A 20,958-nucleotide genomic window follows, 5' to 3' on the forward strand; every position below is an offset into this window, starting at 1 on the left:
AGTCACGGAAATTCATTTCTTCTTCAATCAAGGTCCCTCTTGGCCCTCGACAACTGGACCCCTCACATTTAAAATGACCCCAGTTCCAATCGCCCCATGCTGCCGAGACATTCCTGGTCCACTATCGACGGTCCTGTCTCTTTTCGCTAGGCTGACTTTGTTTCCGCTTGGTCGGGCGTTTTGAAGGATGCGCTACTGGTACTACGCTGGGATGCGGATGAAAGCCGTTGTTTATGTCTACTCATCCCATCTTGGCAGACATCCAAACGATATGGAGGGCAGAACTTAACTTGTTGAGATGCCGACAACTCCGATTAGGCTTCAATAGACTGGATTGAGAGTGAGTGGCATGCTGCAAGTCGGTAGGCGCCTCTGATCTCAAAATGAGCTCCGAGTATCCGTTAGTGGTCAGCAACAAAATGAGCTCTAAAATAAACTTCCCGTTATGACTAAATGGTTAAATTCATAGTGCCTTGCATCACAAACAGGGCTGAGCGATTTACGAGGTCATCATGTCTATCCATACCAGAGCTTCAAGTCGAGGAATTTCTTTCACTGGATCTATGACATATGCTGGTATGAAAGCTGAAGCTTCGAATATGTATCAAGGCTGATCTTGGAATATTCTCCTCGGATCAAGCCACAGAGTAATAGTACGTTCCTACTCAGTGATATTTGATGCTAACGATGCAGCCATAATCTGCGCATCGGCAGGGGCGTACACCCTCCAGGCTCTGCATCCAACGATGTGCTCACAAAAACGCCAAAAGATGCTGTGCTATGCGGGCCCCTTACACTTCTCGTTTTCTGTAAGACACAGCGTCAGCAAATTGATACCCTGGATTTTGCCAAGCCAATGGATTCAACACATTGTTTACGTCTGCCCAGACAATGCGAGCGGAAAACGGCATCGCAATCTCTCCCAGACTCTCATCGTCCTGACATTCAACGTCCTTGGGTGGACGAGCTGGGGTCCTTTTGCTGGGGCCACCTGAAGCCCTTGCAAAGCCTTGTCGACTTTATCTGGGCTAGCTAGGCTAGTTCGCTCAGAGTGTTTAACATCTCAACCCGAGTGGCTTTTTCCTCCACTCCTCTTTCGTGAATCGTCCCCAGTTGCAGGGCACCCCTGGTCTGCCTCCAGTGTCCGTCCCCGTTACGACTCTGCGTCTAAGAGGCGACGGACGTTGACCACCAAATTTCTACGTGCAGTTCAGAGAGATCCTGCTAATCACATCTCAGCCGCACCATGGCGCCCATGCTAATTGGCCATCTTGGCCCCAGAACACCTGGAGATTCTGCCTCGTGGCTGCGTGAAGCCCAGAGCTAGCTCATCACCCTGTCCGCAAGCTTCCTAGCGTCCTGTGTGTCTGGAGTCTGTGTTTGTCAATGGAGCGAGGCGATGAGCCGACCCTGGAAAGGAAAGGGAAGCTCTGTTCAGCTCAGGCCCGGTTGGCGTCGTGAATAAATTCCCGACTGTCGGCCCTTCATGCCCGAGGATTGCTTTTTGAAGGAATTGCTGCTTTTCGCTCATATTCATCCGTAGAAGTGACTGGCTTGCCTTGGACTTGACACCCACCCCTAACATTGTCTCAAGACATTCGACTCTCACCAGTTTCATATTTCGAATACACAATCCTCACAATGAAGGGTGCTGTTCTTTCCGTCCTGGCCAGTGGTGCCGCTGCTCAGATCACGTCGATGCCTTTTGCTGCCCTCGGTCTGGGTCCTCATGTCTTCCAGAACAACGCCATCAACCCTACCGACCCCGAATACTCGACCTGCCAGCAAGCTGTTGGAATTGTCCAGGACTGTGTTTCTTCTGTTGGTGGTCTCGACGCTGCTGCCACTGCTGATCCTTCAGCTCTCGTTGCTTGCGCATGCTGTGATGGACGCAGCAACGCAGCTCCTCTTTACTCAGTCTGCTCCAACTACCTCGAGGATGAGGCTCCTGAGAACACCTCTCAATACGAAGGTGAGTCTTGCTTCTGGCCATGGCGACAGGAGATGTGCTAACAAGCTGTTTTAGCTTATGGTACTCTGTACAGTGCTTGCAGATTGAACGCCAGATGTACTGGTGGTTCTGGTGGTTCTGGTGGCAGTGGTGGTTCTGCCAGCGGTAGCAGTCCTACAGCAACTTCGGACGATGAAGATCTCTCCACCATTACCTCCGCCACCAGCCCTGCTGAGCAGACATACGCTGCAGCCTGTTTATACATGCTCGATATCTTCACTTCTTGCACAGCTGAGGATCGCCAATTCACTGAGCTTCCTCCCAGAGAGCAGGCCGAGTGCTACTGGTAAGTTATTCACTTACACGAAAATTGACACGGACTGACATTTTATAAGCTGCCGTGGCTCTGGTTCCCGCCGAACCTGGACTGATGAGCTCGACAAGTATGCTTCCACTTGCGCTGACTGGGCCCGAACTGGCGAGCCCAAGACCGCCTACTCTGGTATGTGTCTCACTGAAACGATCTGAGCGTAGACTAACCCTACAATAGTCGCCAAGAACCTTGCTACTTTCTGCGACCGCTTCGACGACGTTTGCTCTCCCTCTGTCACCCGCACTCAAGACTCTGGGTCCAGCGAGACCGACGAGGCCACCACCACCGAGGACTCTGGTTCCCGCCAGACTGGAGCCTCTGACAATGATGCCTCCACCAGCGAGGACTTGGGTGCCATCACAGTCACAGTTCCTGCTCAGCCTTCCAACAGTGGCGACAGCGGCAACAGCGCTTCTTCCGCCCGTGTCGGCCTCGGTGCTGTCCTCGCTGCCGTTGCTGCTCTGGCTATTGCTCTGTAAGACCACTTATGATGATTGAAACGAGAAGCGATGGAACTTATTCATGAGTTTCAATTTCCGACAAGATGTAGTGGATCTAACGACTTATCCGGGTTTTTTAATGAAGTGTTGTAGGGAAACTCATGAACAATGCGCAGTCTTATCAGGATATCCTTGGCATTTGAAGCGCTTTCGTATATAGAATCATATTCATTATTCATAATTCACTTTTTTACCAACGCCTCTTGATTGCTGTATATGCTTTCTATTCCGTTGTCAAATCGATGTTGACCCCCTTCAATGCTCCAACTGCCCATTCGGGATACTCTGTTTTATCCGCATAAAGCCAAGCAAAGAACTGTCGCACGAATGTAGGGAATCGATCCTCCATAATGGCTTCCCTGATTTGTCGCATAAGGTTCAGTTGATAGTAGACATTGTGAATGGTCAGCAAATGCGCCGCTACCGTCTCTTTTGAGGCGTTGTGGTGGACAAATGCTCGAGTGACTCCCATCCCACCATCAGCGGTTGGCTTGCAGACCATGCAGTTGCAACCCTCCTCGACAGGTCCGAAATCAGTAGCGTATTTCTTGTTACGGATGTTCAAGACGCCTTTTTTTGTGACTGCATTGCCAAATCGGGCTGTTCTTGTTGGCCACACACAATCGAACATGTCGGCTCCCAGCGCAACGCTCACGACTAGATCTTCAGGGTAGCCAATGCCCATGACGTATCGCGGCTTCAGGTCGGGAAGCAGTTCTGTGCAAGCTGCTACAACTCTGCAATAATCAGCCTTGGCCTCACCACCACTCAGTCCACCAATGGCGATACCCGGTGTATCACGGGCCAACATCTCGCGACAGCATTCTCGTCGCATATCGAGATCGAGACCTCCCTGGATAATGCAGAAGAGATTTTGGGTCTCAGGTTTCTTATGAGCAGCAATGCATCGATCTAACCAGCGCACACTTCGCTCCATAGCTTCACGCATACGTGCTTTGTCGGGAGAGGTTGTGACAAGGACATCGTCCAGCTGCATCATAATGTCGCTGCCGATGCTGTTTTGCAGTGACATGGAATGCTCAGGTGTGAGTAACATGGGTGTTCCATCATGCGGGCTCAGAAATTCGACACCTTTCTCAGTAATAGTTGCAAGCTTTAGCAAACTGACCATCTGGAATCTAGAAGCCAAAGTTAGTCCGGGATTTCTCACCAGTATAGAGAAAAACTTGCCCTCCACTGTCAGTCAGAATGTTGTGGTTCCATCCTTGAAGTTTATGCGCTCCGCCTATCGCATCCAAGACCTCTTGTCCTGGTTTTAAGCCGAGGTGATAGGTGTTGTTTAGACATAAACGGCAACCAGTTTCTTCAAGCTGTTCAGGGGTGATGCCCTTTAGAGACGCTTGAGTTGCAACAGGCATGAACATAGGAAGTTGCACGACGCCATGAGGAAGAGTCAATATTGATGCCCGGGCTCTTGTTGTCTACGTATAGATATGTGTATTAGTCTTAGACCCTTCGACCCTGGCTTCATCGGCTGAGTGAAGCCATCACCACTGTAAGACTCACGGAGCATTTTGCGACAAGCTCGTGCGTCAAGGCAGGTGACTTGTAAATGTTTGCTGATGACGCCATCCTCTTGATCGTTTGCATCTGCTTTAGCCTAAATGTGCCACAATCGAAGAAGAACAATAATACAACGCTCCTCTCCTCTTAGTCGTGTTAGTCGCTTGACTGGGTTTTTGAATAAAATGGAAGTTGTATCGATGAGAGACAGGGTTTCAGTGGGGCTCAGTGCTGTCAGAAGAAGATCAAAGCGCTGAGCTGATTGGTCAATGAGATACTATCCGGGCCATTATCGGTAGATCACGCCCAAGCTTCAACCTCCAGCGAATTTTTGTCGACTTCAGCTATACGCCCGGGTACTGCTCGACACGAAGATACCAGAACGGCAAGCCAATTGAGGTCGCCAAACGGTCTCTGAGTCGACATGAGGTCTCGCGCTGTTTCGCCCGGAGGGGCACTGTTGAGATCTTCTCGACTGTTCTCCCTCCCAAAGCCATTACCCGAGCCTCAATCGACAAACTTGCACATTGGCGATCACAAGTCTCCCACGATGACACGACAATACCCGCAGCACCAGTCCATCACATCTCCTCTTTCGTCCCGTGAAAAGGGTGACTGGGGCTTCAAGCGACCATTCCCTCTCAAGTCCACCTTAACGAGCTCAACACCCTTGATCCGAGTCAACCAGGTCGATTCTATCGAGAGCGTTACTGATTTCGCCTCTGCTGCCGACCATACTCTTTCTCTTGAGAAGTTTCAGGAAATGCGAATTCCCCTTTCGATCCCCAAAGGAAACGAGAGAAGCGGCATAGCTGTGAGGAATGATGCTTGGCGAAAATCCGTGTTCGAGGAGGACCTCGATTTTACCGAGTATCGCCAAGGACGAGTTGATGATAAGCGATGGAAGTTTAGAGGTCCGTGGCTGGCTAGGATGACTGAGGGTGATTTTATGGCATATCTCGAAAAAAAAGTACGACCTCAGCGAGCTCAGTTCAGAGAGCTACTCAAAACGAGACTTGCCGAATCTCTAAACTCCAAACAAGCCACGGCTGCCATGGAACGGGGCAACACCGCGCCAAAAAAAATCCGGCCTAAACACATCACCGAGGATCAGTTCACAGACTATGTGCGGTCTTTGCGAAGTGATCGTGCTACACTGTATGGCCTGGTCTCCAAGTTCCTTGACCTTGCTCCTCTTGGCCAGCCTGTTGGCATTATCCAGACCTTCCTCGCCGCTGGAGACAATGCCGCTGCTGAGAGTCCGTACGGAAAGTCTGGACCTCCTCCTAGCCATCCCTCTGCTGGCATTAGTTATTTGAGGACGAACTCCTTCATGGAGAACCACCCCGTCTACGGACCTCAAAAACAGCGCACTCCTGTGCTCTCTCGAGTAGTTTACCCCAGGCAAGGCCCCTCACCTGCCAAACTTGGTGTTGGTGGTTTCGTGGCCGACTCTCCCCCAGGAGACAACGAGTTCAACACCAGAGACTCCCGCCAAAGGGTTTCGCAGAACAAGAAGATGCTTACTGGTATTACACACCTTGACACAACGACCTTCGGTGGTGCCAAGGCATATGTCAGCCCCGAGACTGCAACAGTCGACCCTAGTGGAAAGGTCGTGCTGCAACTCCGAGAGGCCAACACTGAGGCCCAACTTGTTGCTAGAGAAGCTCAGGGCCGTGCTAAAGTGTACAATGCGACAAAGCAAGTCAAGAAAACGAGTGAAGAAGCTGATCCTTGGCGAGCCGAGCGTGTCGCTAATGAGCTCATTGGTGATGAGACTGCTCCTACTCCCCAAGATGATGCAGTGAGCAGCTCCAAGAACTACGGCCTTGATAACGACAATAAGCAATAAAGTGCATGAGTTATGGATGAGGGGCTGAGGCGATGTATATCAATGTCATTTACTTTCTCTGATATTGAGAGAAGATATGTACCAAACAACTGTACAAATAGAATTGAAGCAATTACCCAGGTTACATCTGCTGGTCTGTCGTCATCAAGACTTACATTGCAAACATGCTATGAAAATGAATGCAAGCTTGCATAATATATGCATAATGTTTCGAGCCAATCGTGTGATAGAATGATCCACTAAATTGTATTAGCTAAGCCACAATCGAGTACACGTGACTTTTCTTAGGGTTTCGAGCGGAAGGAGCGATCCACCCACTCAACACCAAAATTCTAGCTGTAGCGGGAAATTTCACACCAGCGACTTTCTTCAAACCTATCGCCCAACGTCCAACAGTCCAATACCGCCAAAATGGGTCGCGTTCGCACCAAGACTGTCAAGAAGTCCGCCAAGGTCATCATTGAGCGTTACTACCCCAAGCTCACCCTGGACTTCGAGACCAACAAGCGTATCTGTGATGAGATCGCTATCATTGCTTCCAAGCGCCTCCGCAACAAGGTTAGAAATACCGGCTCGACGAGATACGACTGAGGGCAGCGACTAATTCAGGAAAATTATAGATTGCCGGCTACACTACCCACTTGATGAAGCGAATTCAGCGTGGACCCGTCCGCGGTATCTCCTTCAAGCTTCAGGAGGAGGAGCGTGAGCGCAAGGATCAGTACGTTCCTGAGGTCTCTGCTCTGGACTTCACCCAGAACTCCGAGAGCGGCCAGCTCGACGTCGATGGCGAGACCAAGGATCTCCTCAAGCACCTTGGCGTACGTGCTCTTCCGATATTTGAACAAACTGGACGAGGTGCTAACAATAACTGCAGTTCGAGTCTATCCCCGTCAACGTCATCCCCGTCACTCAGCAGCAGGTTCCCGAGCGTGGTGGACGACGATACGGCGACCGCCCTCGCCGCGACTAAAAAATTGGTATTTGGAATTATTATGATGGGTGTCTGGCATTTACAGGGTTTTACTACTTGGCGTCTTAGGACAGTGAGTGCATAGGTCTCAAAGAAAGATCTTTCGACCCCCCAAGGTGTCGCCGATTCTCTGGATGTCTCCAAAGATGACGCTTGATCGCCAATTACTCTCCTCGCTTCTGTGAATATGCCCTTGTCCAAGGCCAGTTCGCACGTTTCAGGAACTGAGCCGAGGGACTGTGATGTTGTTGGCTACATCGATGCGACCAGTATTTGGTAGTGTCATGATGGGGTATCTTCCTGTCCTTATTATGGCCCTGCCTATGATACACGTATCGCCAACGCCTATCTTGCGAATAAATGCTACGAACACGTAAAACGTGAATTATCAATCTTTCTTCTTATCCTCCAGGTTGAGTTTTGTTCTGTAGCCCTCAACGAGTAAATGTTCGTCATCGTAGACTTCTGGTTTGTCAGACGCAGTGGATGGCGCTTTAGGATCATTCTCCTTCAGTGTGATATTCATCTTCTTGCTCTTGCTTTGCGATGCATCTGGTTCGCCTCGTTCAAGAGCAAGAGCGGCTTCATCTCGAGCTGCTTGCCTTTGCTCTTCGAGCTTGAGCTGACCAAGCTCTCGGGCAGCTCGGTCGACTTCTGTTTCCTTCGATTTGTCTTCGTCGAGTAAATCGATCTCAATATCTGGGATACCTGCTCGCTCCCAGGCAGCTGTCTCATTAAGCTGCACCTTGACATAAAGAGCGCGGCGAGCGCACTGGTTGGAGCACCATTTTTCTAGGTCCTCGCGCTTCATAATATTCCCGTTGGAAATCTTCCATTGACCGCCAGGACCCGTATTCCTTCGTGGTCGCGAGCAGAGGGTGTAACCGCAAAGCTCGTTCACATTGCGCTCGATCACGAGGTCGTCGTAGTCTGAAGGTTGAAAGAGTCGCACATGAGCCTTGAAGTCGGCAATATCAGACGGAGAAGGGTTGGAGGCGTTGTAAGGTTGTTTGCGGACGAGAGGGTATTCGGAGAGGAGGACCAAGCTGTCAAGGATTTCTGCTTCAAGGTCTTTACGATGCTGTATGATCTTGGCATGCTCTATGGCGATTTCTCTGGGGTCGGCATTTCGTTCTTTGATAGACTTGGGCTTCTTGAGAACACCCTTTGGGGGCTGTTTAGACGTTGAGGCCATGATGAATGAGTATTTTGGTCTTGAGAAAAGACAACTCGAATTTGGAGCTCAGAAAGATCCAGAAATGGCCCTGCTTAAGCCCCTCAGCCCCTGCTACCAGTAGCTTCTGTTTTACAAGTGGCAATCCACTGAAGGAGGGTAGACTGACTGACTGCCTGAAGAACGATTGGAGCCTATCGGCTGATGACAAAATAACGAATGTAGGTTAGTGCTGAAGAATAGCCTGGTAGTGAATGTTTAAAATGACGGCTTCGGGACTTGAAAGTTCAGTCAGCCAATCAAACAAGGTTCGAGTCTCTCCATCATGGATCCCTATGATGATGCACTGTAGCACAAACAAAGAACAGTCATCAGTCACTTTTTCATCTGGTTACATTTATTATGACGGAAACGGCATAAGCAAGGGTTTCAGAGCATGACAGGCCAGTGTTTGTTCATCATCATGCTTGATACAACGCATGGACAATTGGTTAGTTTGTTTTAGAAGCCCAGCCAGTGTTTCTGCTAGCTACCCCATGTTGTCATGCCTTAAAGCCTTCGTTTCGGACTGTTCGGCCATAGTAAGAGATAACTAACGTACGACGCCGCGAATTAAAGATCAAGCACAATGCGAAGCCAATGCACCCAAAATCGACTCGTGATTGCTTCCCCAATTTTGTAGGCTCTGTTGCCTGTCTTGCATCACTGTCATTCAATCCATATCCCGTAAAGAAACGTAAGTCTTATCGTGATAGACATGACCAACCATCATCGGAACTAGGCATCAACCGACTATAACTGAACTGGAAACTTCCCTACCAGCTAAACTGGAAGTACCATCATCCACACGCCTAACACTTTTAGCCGTGAGATGGACGGAGTGACGGGCTCATAGCGCTGACGTCGACAAACGCCCCAGCTCCAGGCCTATGCTCCGCTAAACACCACCCGCCCTCCTTGCAACCTGCATCTCATCTCTCTCTCGTGCTTTTCCTCTTGAGGATCCGGGCATTCATTTCCCACCTAATACTTCCTATCGCATATTAAAACCGAGCAATCGCCTTCCTACATAGACTGCGCCTTCAAAACAACTCATCGCTATATCCTCCCCCGCCTCACTTGATCCCACAGGCTGACGACGCCCCCTGTCGTGCCCCACACTCAATCAAGCGAGCAACCAAAGCAAGCAAGCAAGCAAGCAAAGCTGTTGACCTGCTAGCCTACGAATACCTAATCCACGTACTATAACCTTGTTGCTCCATACAGCCACACGCCCAGAGAAGCTTTGATCCCAGCCTCGGGCAGCGTTTGTCCTGCAAGAGAGCTTCCAGAAGAGGATCAATCACCAGCAAAAATGGCCGCGGCATTCAGAGTCAAGGCCATTTACGAGTACTCATCGCCTCATGAGGACGACCTCAACTTTAGTATCGGCCAGGTCATCACTGTTACTGATGAGGAGGACGCCGACTGGTATGGCGGGGAATATGTCGACGACAACGGCGTGAAGCAAGAGGGTATTTTCCCTCGAAACTTTGTCGAGAAGTTTGAGCCTACTGCACCTCCTCGTCCAGCTCGAACCCGTACTAAGAAAGAGCCCGAACATGCTCAACCCGCCGAAGATATCGCTTCTCCCCCACCGCCAGCTGTTCAACAAGAGGCTCCTTCAATCCCCGCGCCCGAACCTGAGCCCGAGATCGAAGATGCCCATGAACCCGTACATAAGCATTCGGTTCCCGAACCGGCTGCCCCGGCCGTCCCGGAGTCTGTTACTTCAAAGCCCGCCGAACCCGTCCAGGCTACAGCTCCCCCGCCCGTTGCAGTTCCTAAACCCGAGCCTCCAGCCCCCGCTCCTCCAGCTCCGGCTGCCGCTTCGCCAAAGCCAAAGCCCTCCGGGCCTCCCCCCAAGGCAGAGAAGCCTTCTGCTAGCTCGTTCAAGGATCGCATTGCGGCGTTTAACAAGCCTGCAGCGCCCCCTGTTGCGCCCTTTAAGCCAACTGGTCTGGCTGGCTCAGGTACAGGTTTTATAAAGAAGCCGTTTGTGGCTCCTCCTCCTAGTCGCAATGCTTTCATCCCTCCGCCACAGCAGACCCCAACCGCTAAGGTGTACCGGCGCGACGAGGATCCTGAAATCAAGGAACGGGAGGCAGAAACCCAGGGACAGGCCGAGAGGGCCGGACTTGTACCAAGTGAGGGTCAGGGTGGCGAAGATGAAGATCAACCTAAACCTACAAGTTTAAAGGAGCGCATTGCACTGCTTCAAAAACAGCAGCAGGAGCAAGCAGCACGACATGCTGATGCGGCTGCCAAGAAGGAGAAACCGAAAAAGCCTCAGAAGAAGCGTGAGAGTGTCGGTCATATTGATACCCCAGTTGAGGCGGAGGCTTCACCTCAAGAGCCTCATCCTCCTCTTGAGCGCAGAGACACCCAGGATACCGATGCCAGAACATCTATGGACGAGCCACGACAAAATCGCATGCCACCACCTCCACGCCGTAGGTCTTCCAAGGGACCTGCCGTGGAACCTGTCCATGATGGTAATGAGGCGGATATGTCTGGCGCGGGTGACACAACCGAAGGCAATGATGACTTAACGGAGCGGGATGATAGTGATGGTGTGGCTAGGAACGCACCGCGAGCGCCTGCATTACCTATACACGCGGGTCCTCCTCCTGAGGCACCAACATCAAGAAAGGAGGATAGCGAGGAAGCGGATGAGGCAGAGGAAGAAGAGGAGGAGGAGGAGATGGATCCTGAAGTCAGGCGTAAAGAGGAGTTACGGGCGAGAATGGCCAAGATGAGCGGTGGTATGGGTTTCCATGGCATGTTTGGTGCCCCTATGCCAGCGCCAGCGCCGCCTCCCAAAAAGAAGAAGGCCCCAAAGCCAGAGCGAACATCGATCGACGAAACTGTCGAGGAGGCATCGCCAACAAGCCATGCTGCACCACCCGTTCCTACTATGATGGCCTTGCCTGGATTTGGCGGTTCAAGCAAACCTGAGGAGCCGTCGGAACATGAACCAGCTGCCCGAGCGCCACCACCTCCTGTGTCGTCTCAGCGGCCCCGAGTTCCAGAGCACGCAGAGATGGCAGAGGACGAAGCAGATAGTGACGTTACTCCTGCTCCTCACGCTGCACCGGCGAGTATGTACCATCGGATATCAAGATCTTCGGTAGTTTGGATATTAACCGCCACACAGTTCCTCCTCGAGATCCAGCAGGCCCTCCTCCTGTTCCCGGTAGTCGAGGAGCACCTCCCCCTGTGCCATCCGAATGTAAGTCAACGCCCGTCCAAAGAAGACCATGATTCTCATTAGTTTCAGCTCGGCCTCCTCCTCCCGCACCTCCTGCCGATGTGAAGTCTCAGTCCGAAGGGTCCCAGTCGGGTGATGAGCTCTCTGGTGGCCGTGACAGCGACCGAGAAGGCCCTGCAGCTGCCGTAAGGTCTCCTCCTATGGCACCGCCGCCAGTTCAGCCCCCTCACTTGCCTGCGAGATCGCCACCACTGTCTCCTGCCCGTGAGGAGTTCAGCCCTACATCTCCTAAATCCAATGCCAGCAATAGATTAAGTCGACTGCCGCCACCTATTCCTGGATCCGCGCCAGCTCTGCCAGCGCAGAGTCGGCCGCCTCCCCCGCCTCCACCAGGTGGTCTTCGTCGACAGTCCACCCAAGATTCTCAGGCACAACATACCAGGGGACCTCCTCAGGCTGGCGAAGAAGAAGCCGAGGAACTTACCGAATACGAGGGTGATTACGATACGGATATTGCTTCTTCAGTCCCCCATAAGGACGCTCTGAAGTCACACGCACGTGAATCAAGCCTTGAAGACAACACTATTCTATCGCCAGTCTCCGATGCTCCTCCTAAACTACCGCCCCCTATTCCCACAGGCACGGCCCCCAGAGCTGTTCCGCCGCCTGTTCCTTCGCAGCCGCCTCCTGAGAATATGCGGCAGTCAATTGATACACCTCGCGCTGCTCCTCCACCACCTCCACCTGCGGATAACAAGCGACAGTCTATTGATGTGCCACGCGCGGCACCTCCCCCTCCCCCTCCTACAGGCCTACTTCCTCCTCAACCACCTCAGTCGCCGCGCCTGGAAGAAGACTATGATCCCTACAATTATTCAGCACCTCCTGGAGGACATGGTTACGCCCCCAGAACGCCCAAGATTGAAGAGGAGGGTATTTTCCCCCAATCGCCATCTGTTACTTCTCCGATAGATCGAAGACCTCCACCTCCTCCAAGTGTGCCAGCAGGTCGTACTTCAGGGCGACAATCTTTAGATATTTCGAGGGCTGCTGCTGGAAACAGACGGTCTATGGATGTTCACCGGCCATCAATGTCAATGGAGTCCGGTTTTATTGCAAATGACTTGGACTTGGCTATCCAGAGTGGCTGGTGGAAGCAATCTAACCAGGTACCTCCTGTTCTCCAGGGACGTAAAGATATTTACTTTGAGGCCGAAGAGTCGACATCTACCAACGGCGGCCAACAAACGACGATAACTCGCGAAATCTTTATCTTATATCAAGACTACTCACAAACCTTCTTGACGATTCGATACGACCCTTATGATGCATCAGATGTTCAACTTGAGCAACGTCACGAGCCCCCACCGCGTCCCCTTCGCCAGGATCAGATGGAAGAGTTTTATGAACGATTTGGTCGCCACATCTCGACGGCTGTAGCTACCAAGAAAGACTCTGTTGTCGCGGACGGCACTCCCCAGGGTCTTGTTCTTGAACTTCTCAAGCCCTATAAGGATGCTCTTCCTCCTGTTGGCACTCGCGCCTACGGTGCCCTTGTCTACTCAAACATGGCCAATGCATCAACTCAACAGAACGACGTGATTCGTGCTGGCGACATCATTACAATCCGAAACGCCAAGTTCCAAGGCAAGCATGGTCCTATGCACGCAAAGTACTCTGCCGAGGTGGGCAAACCAGACCACGTCGCTGTAGTATCTGAGTGGGATGGCACCAAGAAGAAGGTGCGTGCATGGGAGCAGGGCCGCGAGAGCAAGAAGGTCAAGGTAGAGAGCTTCAAGCTTGACGACCTTCGCAGCGGAGAGGTCAAGATCTGGCGTGTCATGCCGCGAAGCTGGGTTGGCTGGAACAGCCAGTCCTAGTACAGCTGTGGATGGCGTAGCAAGGGCGATGGCGATCTCTAGGAAAAGATGTCCATGATGATGATGACGACGAATAATAGGACGAGTTCAAGACTGGTAGCTGGGCCGTGGCTGTATCCTCAGGCGTTGAGTGGTGGGTTCAGGATTCGAGAGCGTTACAGGAGGAGAAGGAAACGATGCTCAGCAAGGTGTGTGCTTAGATAAGAAACTATAGGACATGAGTGGAACATGAGAGATTTAGTTAGTTGTAAAGCAGTTCGATTCAGTAGGCTATGTTAGGTATTGACCAATGCGTCTTATCCTGTGTCACCTCTCAGATTCACTTTCAGCATCTCACACATTGAGAATCCCATGATCGTTTCTGTTAAACAAAGTCTCGCATGAATCCGAGACATCATCTATTTCAGGCACGGCCCGGCCGTCGATGCAGCGGTTCCACGGCCACGTTTCTATCTCTGACCGGCTACAGCTGAGGCCTTGGAGAGTTACATTGTATAAGCGCAAGGAAGCACGGTGGCTTTCGTTACTTCGATCGACAAGATCTTCATATGGCGGAGAATTGAGCATCAAATCATATCTTGGATGACAGTTTGACAGGTGGATGGTATTGCAAAAGCGCATAGCATGCTACCTAAAAGGGAACCTAACTCGCATGGGACAGTATCAGGAAAAATAAGATGGTGGGCACGAGGTCTTGGACCTTTGAGACTTGAAGTTTGTGTAAGCAGGAAGATACAAGTGAACTCAGTAGATTCCGTGACCATGGGTGGAGTGATAGGATTTGTTAGTCAGGTCACCCCTTCATAGCATCGGGAAGTGTAGGGGAAAAGATTTCATAGCAACTAGCAAGATACCTTGCACACGGGATGGGTTAGCTAAACTTAATGCCTGATGAATAATGCTAAACTTGGATCGCATGGTCACGGCGGCAGGCAAACGATGGCCATGGCCCACGTTGAAACGCACAGGACGACTTGTACACAACATCTCGCGTATCAGAGACCTACACTCATGATTCAACAAATAGCTGATTCCCATCAAGTTGTTAGGCACAATGTGCAGGTGCATGGGAAGAGGCGGCAGACAAGGTGCAGGGTCCGAAGGTCCGGCTGTTGTCCATTCGGAACTCAGCCAAATCATCCATGCATCGACTGTTCTCGCCTCGAGGGTACTTCTTGTTCCTTGTGCAAGAGACTGAGAATGGCATATTCCACCGACGGGCCGGTACCTCCATCTTCAACACGTGAATATCAAGAAAAGCGCGGGGAAAACAGCCGTATGTTCAGGCGGAAAGTGAGGCGTCAGATATTTCTCAGCCTGAAATTGGGGTATGTGGCTACGCTCGGTTATCATGGTTGAGGTGTTGTTGGCGGCTATCGATTCTGAGGCCAGACTCTGTATGCCTCTAAGCTTCACTTGAAGCCTTCGTTATGAGCCCAATCATCTCAAGGCCATGATGTTTTCAACTTCTGCATTGAGTAACTGCATCTCGAAAGTTACAGTACATCGCTAGCTTAGTTCCCGTAGCATTGCGTCAAGCCGACCTGCTGGTCTCGGCTAGGTGCAGTAGTGAAAGATGGACGAGGAAACAGATCAACTGCGCTAATAAGCGGCTTAGGTCGAGATGATGGAGAAGATTGGGTCTGGCCCCGAGACAAAGTGAGGTCAGCTCGGTGACCTCGAGACTTGAAGCTTACCAAAGAAGCTGCGGTGCTTGTGACATGACGACATAAGGTTCTGATGAGTGGTGTATCCGCAACTACAGCTTCGTGTAGGTGAACGAAAATGGAAATGTGTCTGTTTCTGCTCTGATTGGGGCAGCCGGTTAGTCAAACGGATGCTGTAAGCAAATACCGCTTCTTCAAGATTCTAGCAGGCGGTTCCTTCGTTCCAAAATTGCGGCCTCATGATGGTCAGGCACAGGAACGACGCAATGCCAAGGGACCTCCAAATACGACGACTTGACGATTGAATTGAGTCCCAGGCCATGAACACGATCTTAGTTTGCGTGCTCGTTTGGCTTAGAGGAGAAGACTGATCTTGCGATTGGCCAAATCGTTTCATTAAACGGGGGCCAGAGCCCAGGACAACGAATGGGCTGTCAACACATGAGCAAGGACTGCATCTCGATGGGTCGACTTGGTGGTCATAAATCACCTTTGGCTTGCATGTTCAGCGCGTGCAATGCGAACCAAGAGGTGGGATGAAGCTGCAGGGCGTTGGGAGAAAGAAAACGTCAGAGGTTAATGGAGGATACCAGAATGAATTCGCCAAAGAGCCCCCTAAGTTTGGACTGACTTGCCTACATCTTTTTATCACTTAGGGTCAAGTTCCTCAAGCTTTCTTGCTTGCCCCAAGCAAGGTACAACAAACAGTGTCCGGGCTTGGGCTGAAGATCATGTCGGTCGTGTAACTGAGAAAGTCTGGCAGTGTGTACAGAATGTTGTACGATTCACTCTCAAATTGATAGTGTAGCGACGAATAGTGACGTGTATGAAACCCGAATGCTTCAAAGTGTCGATGGCGTCTCAAGTCCTACACGCTAGGACGCATGATGATGGAGGTGTTGGGTTCCAAAGCAAGGCATTCATTCCCTGGGTGTCAAGATCGAATTCTGAGAAATACCGAGTTCCATCCGCCAAACCCCATACTGGCGATCCAGTTGTGACGACAGCAAGAAGAAGACATAACTGTCGAGCTTCGTGATTGCTGCCTTCAACGAGCCGCCCCATGACATCTTGTGCAAGTATCATGGGCCAGCTCAGTCATGAATGAGTTGGCCGACCCGCCGCGTGAATACTGACGCCGGGATATGTATGGAGCGGGACGGGCCAGTAGTTGCAGTGACTTGAGTGAGTCAATTAAACCTATTGGCAGCTTAGCAAATCCATCTGGCGCAGCAGACAAATCGCCGAGGCTGATGCTGTAAACTGTGGATAGTGAATTTGATAATGGACCATCAATGGCCGTTTTAGGCTCTTGCCTAGCGTACCCCTGCCATGACATCTCCCTAAATAGAAGCACTTAAAACTAGTCAATGGCGGAGTAGAGGACATCGCAGCCTGGCATTCACATTCACCGCAGACCATGTCAAAGGATGTGGCTCTGTTGAGTTGAATCATCATTACAGCCTCGTCACCGACATTGCCAGCGAATAGGTAGATAATTTCAACCTCATTAACGAGGCAGACACGGTAGACAGAGAAGGCTGACGCGTTCGATCATGAGCTTCTAGTGTTAGCGGTAGACCCAAACTACCTATCCAAGGATATGTGCAACCCTGAGCGAGAAAAGACGAAGAGGTGAGATGCCGTGGGATCCAATCGGCCTTGCATATGAGATCCCGGGGTCACCGGGGTAGTCTTAGACATTCTGGATCAATGAGAGAAGCCAAAGAGATCCATGAATGCTGAGTGAAGAATTGACTTGGATGGTTGAGATCAGGCTTGGTTGGTGGAAGCTGAAAATGGTGGTCTACCAGTAACTTGATGGATGGTGAGGGAAACCCCAAAAATGCAAGGATCTGGCGTAGTGATACACAGAGCCAGGAATAGGTAGGTAGGTAACTTCTCATAAACTCAGATGACTGAGTATTAACCAGAAATTGAAGTTGATACAGTATGTATTTGACGTTTGACTGACTCGGATAGAATATGAAAAGGAAATATTTACTGTGCATGTGCATCTGTGATGCCTCAGGTGGTATGTCTTGAAGCCTGAGACACCTATTATCGCGACCTGGAGACAGCTGGCACCTTCCGTGATGTAAATCAGACCAGCAGATGGAGGAAGGCACGGGAAGATAATCGGAAAACAATCTAGCAAAAGGAGGAAGGAGAAATGACTCAAATCACCTCGTGACTTAAGCGAGGCATCATCGATAAACAACATCTCCTCATCTCAATTGCAAAGTCAGGAACTCTCTCCAAAATCAGGACAAACATCCAACAAACGAACCCCTGTTAGGCAACTGACTGGACTCTACAGAGCCTGTTCTGCCAGTACAGTACCAATGTTAGGCTATACAGTGCACATGCACGCACTCAACCAGCCGGGACCTGTCCCAGAAATCCGCCATTCCTCCTTCGGGTCGTGATCCTGAGACGTTCAGTGCCAGGGCACGTTACCTACTTATTCGGATTCATCAGTGATTAAGAATAAATGGGTCATAAGCCAACACACGACGAGCCGAGTTTCAACAGCCTCGCACGCCTCGCTCCACCAAATACTGTACTGAGATACAGAGGACAAGGGCTTCGTGGGGGAACCTGAAGGGGAGCACAGCTGGCTCTGCGTGGTGATGAAAGATTGGTGGGTGGTAACGTTAGGGGTCCTCCAGGCATGGAGAGAAACGGATCTGTGCTCCTCTACTTCCTCCGTACAGCAAGCAATGATCTCTAACGAAGCACGCAAGTGCGTTAATTATTCGGTCTTGGTCCGAGACCACCCTGGAAAAAAAACTTCTCTGCTGTTGACGACCATCTTCATCGCCGCAGTCGAGACAACTCTAGTAATCAAGCTTACAGACCTCTACTGACGCTACCCTTGATCGACCACCATTTCAGTGAGATCCCATCGATCGGCGGGCATCAGAATCCGCCATCCTGACTGAGAAACGATTGTCGCCCATCACCCCAGGAAGACCGAATCGACGGGACGGAGGAAACAGCCCACCCATGGTGTGACTATGAGCTCGACATGAGCTCCCAAACAGCCATTACACCCTAGCTGTGGCCTGTCCCCGTGTGGTACACCGTCACAACGTCTTCACACGCGCACCCTCTTGCTCACTCTAGTGGCCGAGCACTGGCCGATGTACGCTAGGGATCTCATCCGGGGCAGTCTTTGGCTCTGCTCCCCCACGAAAGACGTGTTGTACGGTCCGCGGATAGGACTAGAGTCATCTACTTCCTACTGTAGAGCGCCATGCCTCAGGCGCCAGTCCCCGATACAGACAGTCGGTTGTGTTAAAATCTGGAATGCATCGCCTGGGGGTTTCGGCCACCTACCGTTGAAGTCGCCTCCCTAAGAGTGACCAACTTTTTCTGGCTCTGTCTGTGACCCGATTGTCTGCCCACCGTTGACTTTACGGTAGCAATGCTTTAATTAATGGCAACGCAACGTATTGCTCAGTCTTTGCCGACACCTTACTTGTCTCTTCCAGCCAACAATAATAAAGTGCAGCCCAGAGATACTAGGGCTGCAACAGTGTCACTGCCGGCTGCATACAAGAGACACTAGGGGGTGTCTATTGAAGGTTAAGCACGAGTCTGCGAGATGAGGTCTGAGGCCGGGGCGAGGCGAGGCGTTTCTTCCACTTCTCACTTTGTCCCCCGCCGTGGCCCGAGTTGACAGGTGGTCCAAAAGTGGTCCGTCCCGCCAGGTTCCTGATGTGGCCTCGAGTCCAAGTCCATGCCTGAACACACTTCTTACCCCTGGCTTCTCGACAGCTCCACTGGTTGCGTATTAAGGTCAGGCTCGGTACCAAATAAGCCCCCCTCCCCACCTACGAGCAACGTCCGCCGTTAGTCTACCATCCATATCCATATCAAGGCAGAACCGACTTAAGGTGAAGATATATCCCTTTCGATTGTCTCCTCATCTACACTATCATCAAATTCACGACTCTCGACTCTGACTCAACCTGACTGAAGCTGGCTGTGTCATATAACACAGACTACACACAAGCAAACTCAAGTATTGCTTCGCCACACCCTTTAGGCATCTTTACTTGAAGCTCAGTATTATTTACACCACTTACACGCACTCCTAAACTCTACTACTCGCTCAACATCAACCATTCTGGATACCACAACACTCTACCTTACTCAATTGGCACCTATCACACAATGACAGCTGAGCCATCATTACGGCGACAACGGAAAGTTGTCATCACTACATCTCCAGCCCCATCCGATTCTGATTCACGCCGCGACTCCTACTTCTCAGAAGTTTCTCAATCAACGGCCCCTACCTCTTTCCACTCGGCTTCCGGGTCTAACAATAAATGCCTTGATGCTCAAGGGAACAGACCTACCACAGCTATGAAGCCAACAACCATTGAGTGCAGATTCGATACTACCTCTTCCTCTATCGCCACATACGACTCGGTCCTGTCTGAGATGGCACCCTTGTGTCGAGATTTGCCAGTCGGCGGCGATGAGGTAGAATTTGAAACTGAGGATGAGGAGGAAGAAGAGGAAGAGGAGGAGGAAAGCGGCGATGAAGACGAAGACGATGATGACAGAGAGGATGACCAGGAAGACGCCGACAAGGACTACATACTATCCGACCCTGAGTCACTTCATATCCCTCCAGTGTTACCTCCTTATCGCGGAACCTCTAACGAACGCCCCTGTCGACCATCTACACCTCAAGACTTTGGCCGTCTATTCCCTTCACTGGACCGACTTGCCGTACGCCATGACGATTGTACTTCGGATGGCAACATGAATCTCCGTGTTGATACCGTTGTTCCTTTTGGACATACACGACGCACGCTTGCAGTTCAGCTATTCCACCTGCGCATGCACGATCTGGCTCGCCGAGAGTTTTCTCTTCGCCGTTACTGCCGCGACTCTGGTCGAGAGGTCTGCAACTCTAAACGTGCATATGCTCCAGCGCCCACCAGTACTGTCGCTGCAGCACGACCTGCCCTTCAAAGGTCAATGAGCTCTGCTATGCGGACGATGGCTACTCCATTTCACCGACCTACCTCCAGCAACTCTTCAATCTTCAAGTTCGGCAATGGTACCAACGCTTCTACAGCTTCTGATAACGCCTCCGTATGGTCCGGTTCGCATCACACAGAGAAATCAGACTCGCCAACTCCTAAGCCCAAGGCACGAATGGTACCTACAAACAGAATCAAGCTTGAGTTCAGCAACTATGCTCGCGTAGATATTGCACGACGAGGTGGACGCACCAACAAGCGATACGAGTTTGAGTGGTGGGGTCACACATACGCCTGGAAGCGTGTAATTGACAAGAACCTCAACGTTGTCTCATTCCACCTCGTCCGAGATGGACATGGCGCCCCCGTCGCTCATATCGTTCCTGAGATGCGAAGTCCCAACCAGATTCTAGACGATGAGATGGCTGGAGCTTGGGTTACCCCTTGCTACATCTGGATCAGTGACAGTAGCATCATCGATGCCATTACCGACGTGGCTGAGTAAGTCATGATGAAACTCCTTGATCGTGATTTAAACTAACAGCTTTTAGTGTCATCATCGCCACCGGTCTTATTTCCCTGGTCGACGACTGCATTAAGGAGCGATGGCAAGCTAAGAAACCGTCACACCGAGCTATCCGCAGGGACACTGGCGACGTCAACCATGCAAACCCTCGCTCGTTTATGCACAGCTTCTTCCAGCGACGTCACTCTGAAGAGCACTCTTCAAGCCGTGGCGCATTAAAATTCGGACGCAAGCCTGTCGCTGCGTATTAAAGTCCAAGCAACATCGGAAATAATATCG

General features: G+C 51.1%; 7 protein-coding genes across 7 annotated transcripts; 5 read left to right on the plus strand and 2 right to left on the minus strand.

Moving 5' to 3' along the window:
* Nucleotides 1-1,641: 1,641 nt before the first annotated feature.
* FTJAE_993 (uncharacterized protein) lies at nucleotides 1,642-2,803 on the plus strand (the record flags this gene model as incomplete). The annotated part of the gene is made up of 4 exons (XM_037356901.1): nucleotides 1,642-1,972; nucleotides 2,027-2,297; nucleotides 2,347-2,453; nucleotides 2,502-2,803. The coding sequence occupies 4 exons, from the start codon at nucleotides 1,642-1,644 to the stop codon at nucleotides 2,801-2,803; spliced, it is 1,011 nt and encodes a 336-aa protein (XP_037211860.1).
* Nucleotides 2,804-3,047: 244 nt separating this feature from the next.
* On the minus strand, nucleotides 3,048-3,956 carry FTJAE_994 (queuine tRNA-ribosyltransferase; the record flags this gene model as incomplete). Its single annotated transcript, XM_037356912.1, has 1 exon — nucleotides 3,048-3,956. One exon carries the CDS (start codon nucleotides 3,954-3,956, stop codon nucleotides 3,048-3,050), a length of 909 nt encoding a protein of 302 aa, XP_037211861.1.
* An 816-nt stretch (nucleotides 3,957-4,772) lies between these two features.
* On the plus strand, nucleotides 4,773-6,203 carry FTJAE_995 (mitochondrial ribosomal subunit domain protein; the record flags this gene model as incomplete). The annotated part of the gene is made up of 1 exon (XM_037356923.1): nucleotides 4,773-6,203. The coding sequence occupies one exon, from the start codon at nucleotides 4,773-4,775 to the stop codon at nucleotides 6,201-6,203; it is 1,431 nt and encodes a 476-aa protein (XP_037211862.1).
* A 411-nt stretch (nucleotides 6,204-6,614) lies between these two features.
* FTJAE_996 (40S ribosomal S17 protein) lies at nucleotides 6,615-7,176 on the plus strand (the record flags this gene model as incomplete). Its single annotated transcript, XM_037356934.1, has 3 exons — nucleotides 6,615-6,761; nucleotides 6,824-7,024; nucleotides 7,081-7,176. 3 exons carry the CDS (start codon nucleotides 6,615-6,617, stop codon nucleotides 7,174-7,176), a joined length of 444 nt encoding a protein of 147 aa, XP_037211863.1.
* Nucleotides 7,177-7,564: 388 nt separating this feature from the next.
* FTJAE_997 (uncharacterized protein) lies at nucleotides 7,565-8,371 on the minus strand (the record flags this gene model as incomplete). The annotated part of the gene is made up of 1 exon (XM_037356945.1): nucleotides 7,565-8,371. The coding sequence occupies one exon, from the start codon at nucleotides 8,369-8,371 to the stop codon at nucleotides 7,565-7,567; it is 807 nt and encodes a 268-aa protein (XP_037211864.1).
* A 1,333-nt stretch (nucleotides 8,372-9,704) lies between these two features.
* Nucleotides 9,705-13,480, plus strand: FTJAE_998 (SH3 domain protein; the record flags this gene model as incomplete). The annotated part of the gene is made up of 3 exons (XM_037356956.1): nucleotides 9,705-11,490; nucleotides 11,547-11,621; nucleotides 11,670-13,480. 3 exons carry the CDS (start codon nucleotides 9,705-9,707, stop codon nucleotides 13,478-13,480), a joined length of 3,672 nt encoding a protein of 1,223 aa, XP_037211865.1.
* A 5,849-nt stretch (nucleotides 13,481-19,329) lies between these two features.
* On the plus strand, nucleotides 19,330-20,930 carry FTJAE_999 (uncharacterized protein; the record flags this gene model as incomplete). Its single annotated transcript, XM_037356967.1, has 2 exons — nucleotides 19,330-20,654; nucleotides 20,705-20,930. The coding sequence occupies 2 exons, from the start codon at nucleotides 19,330-19,332 to the stop codon at nucleotides 20,928-20,930; spliced, it is 1,551 nt and encodes a 516-aa protein (XP_037211866.1).
* Nucleotides 20,931-20,958: the final 28 nt, after the last annotated feature.

Source organism: Fusarium tjaetaba (genome assembly GCF_013396195.1).
Source record: "Fusarium tjaetaba strain NRRL 66243 chromosome Unknown NRRL66243_c0000022, whole genome shotgun sequence".
NCBI lineage: Eukaryota > Fungi > Ascomycota > Sordariomycetes > Hypocreales > Nectriaceae > Fusarium > Fusarium tjaetaba.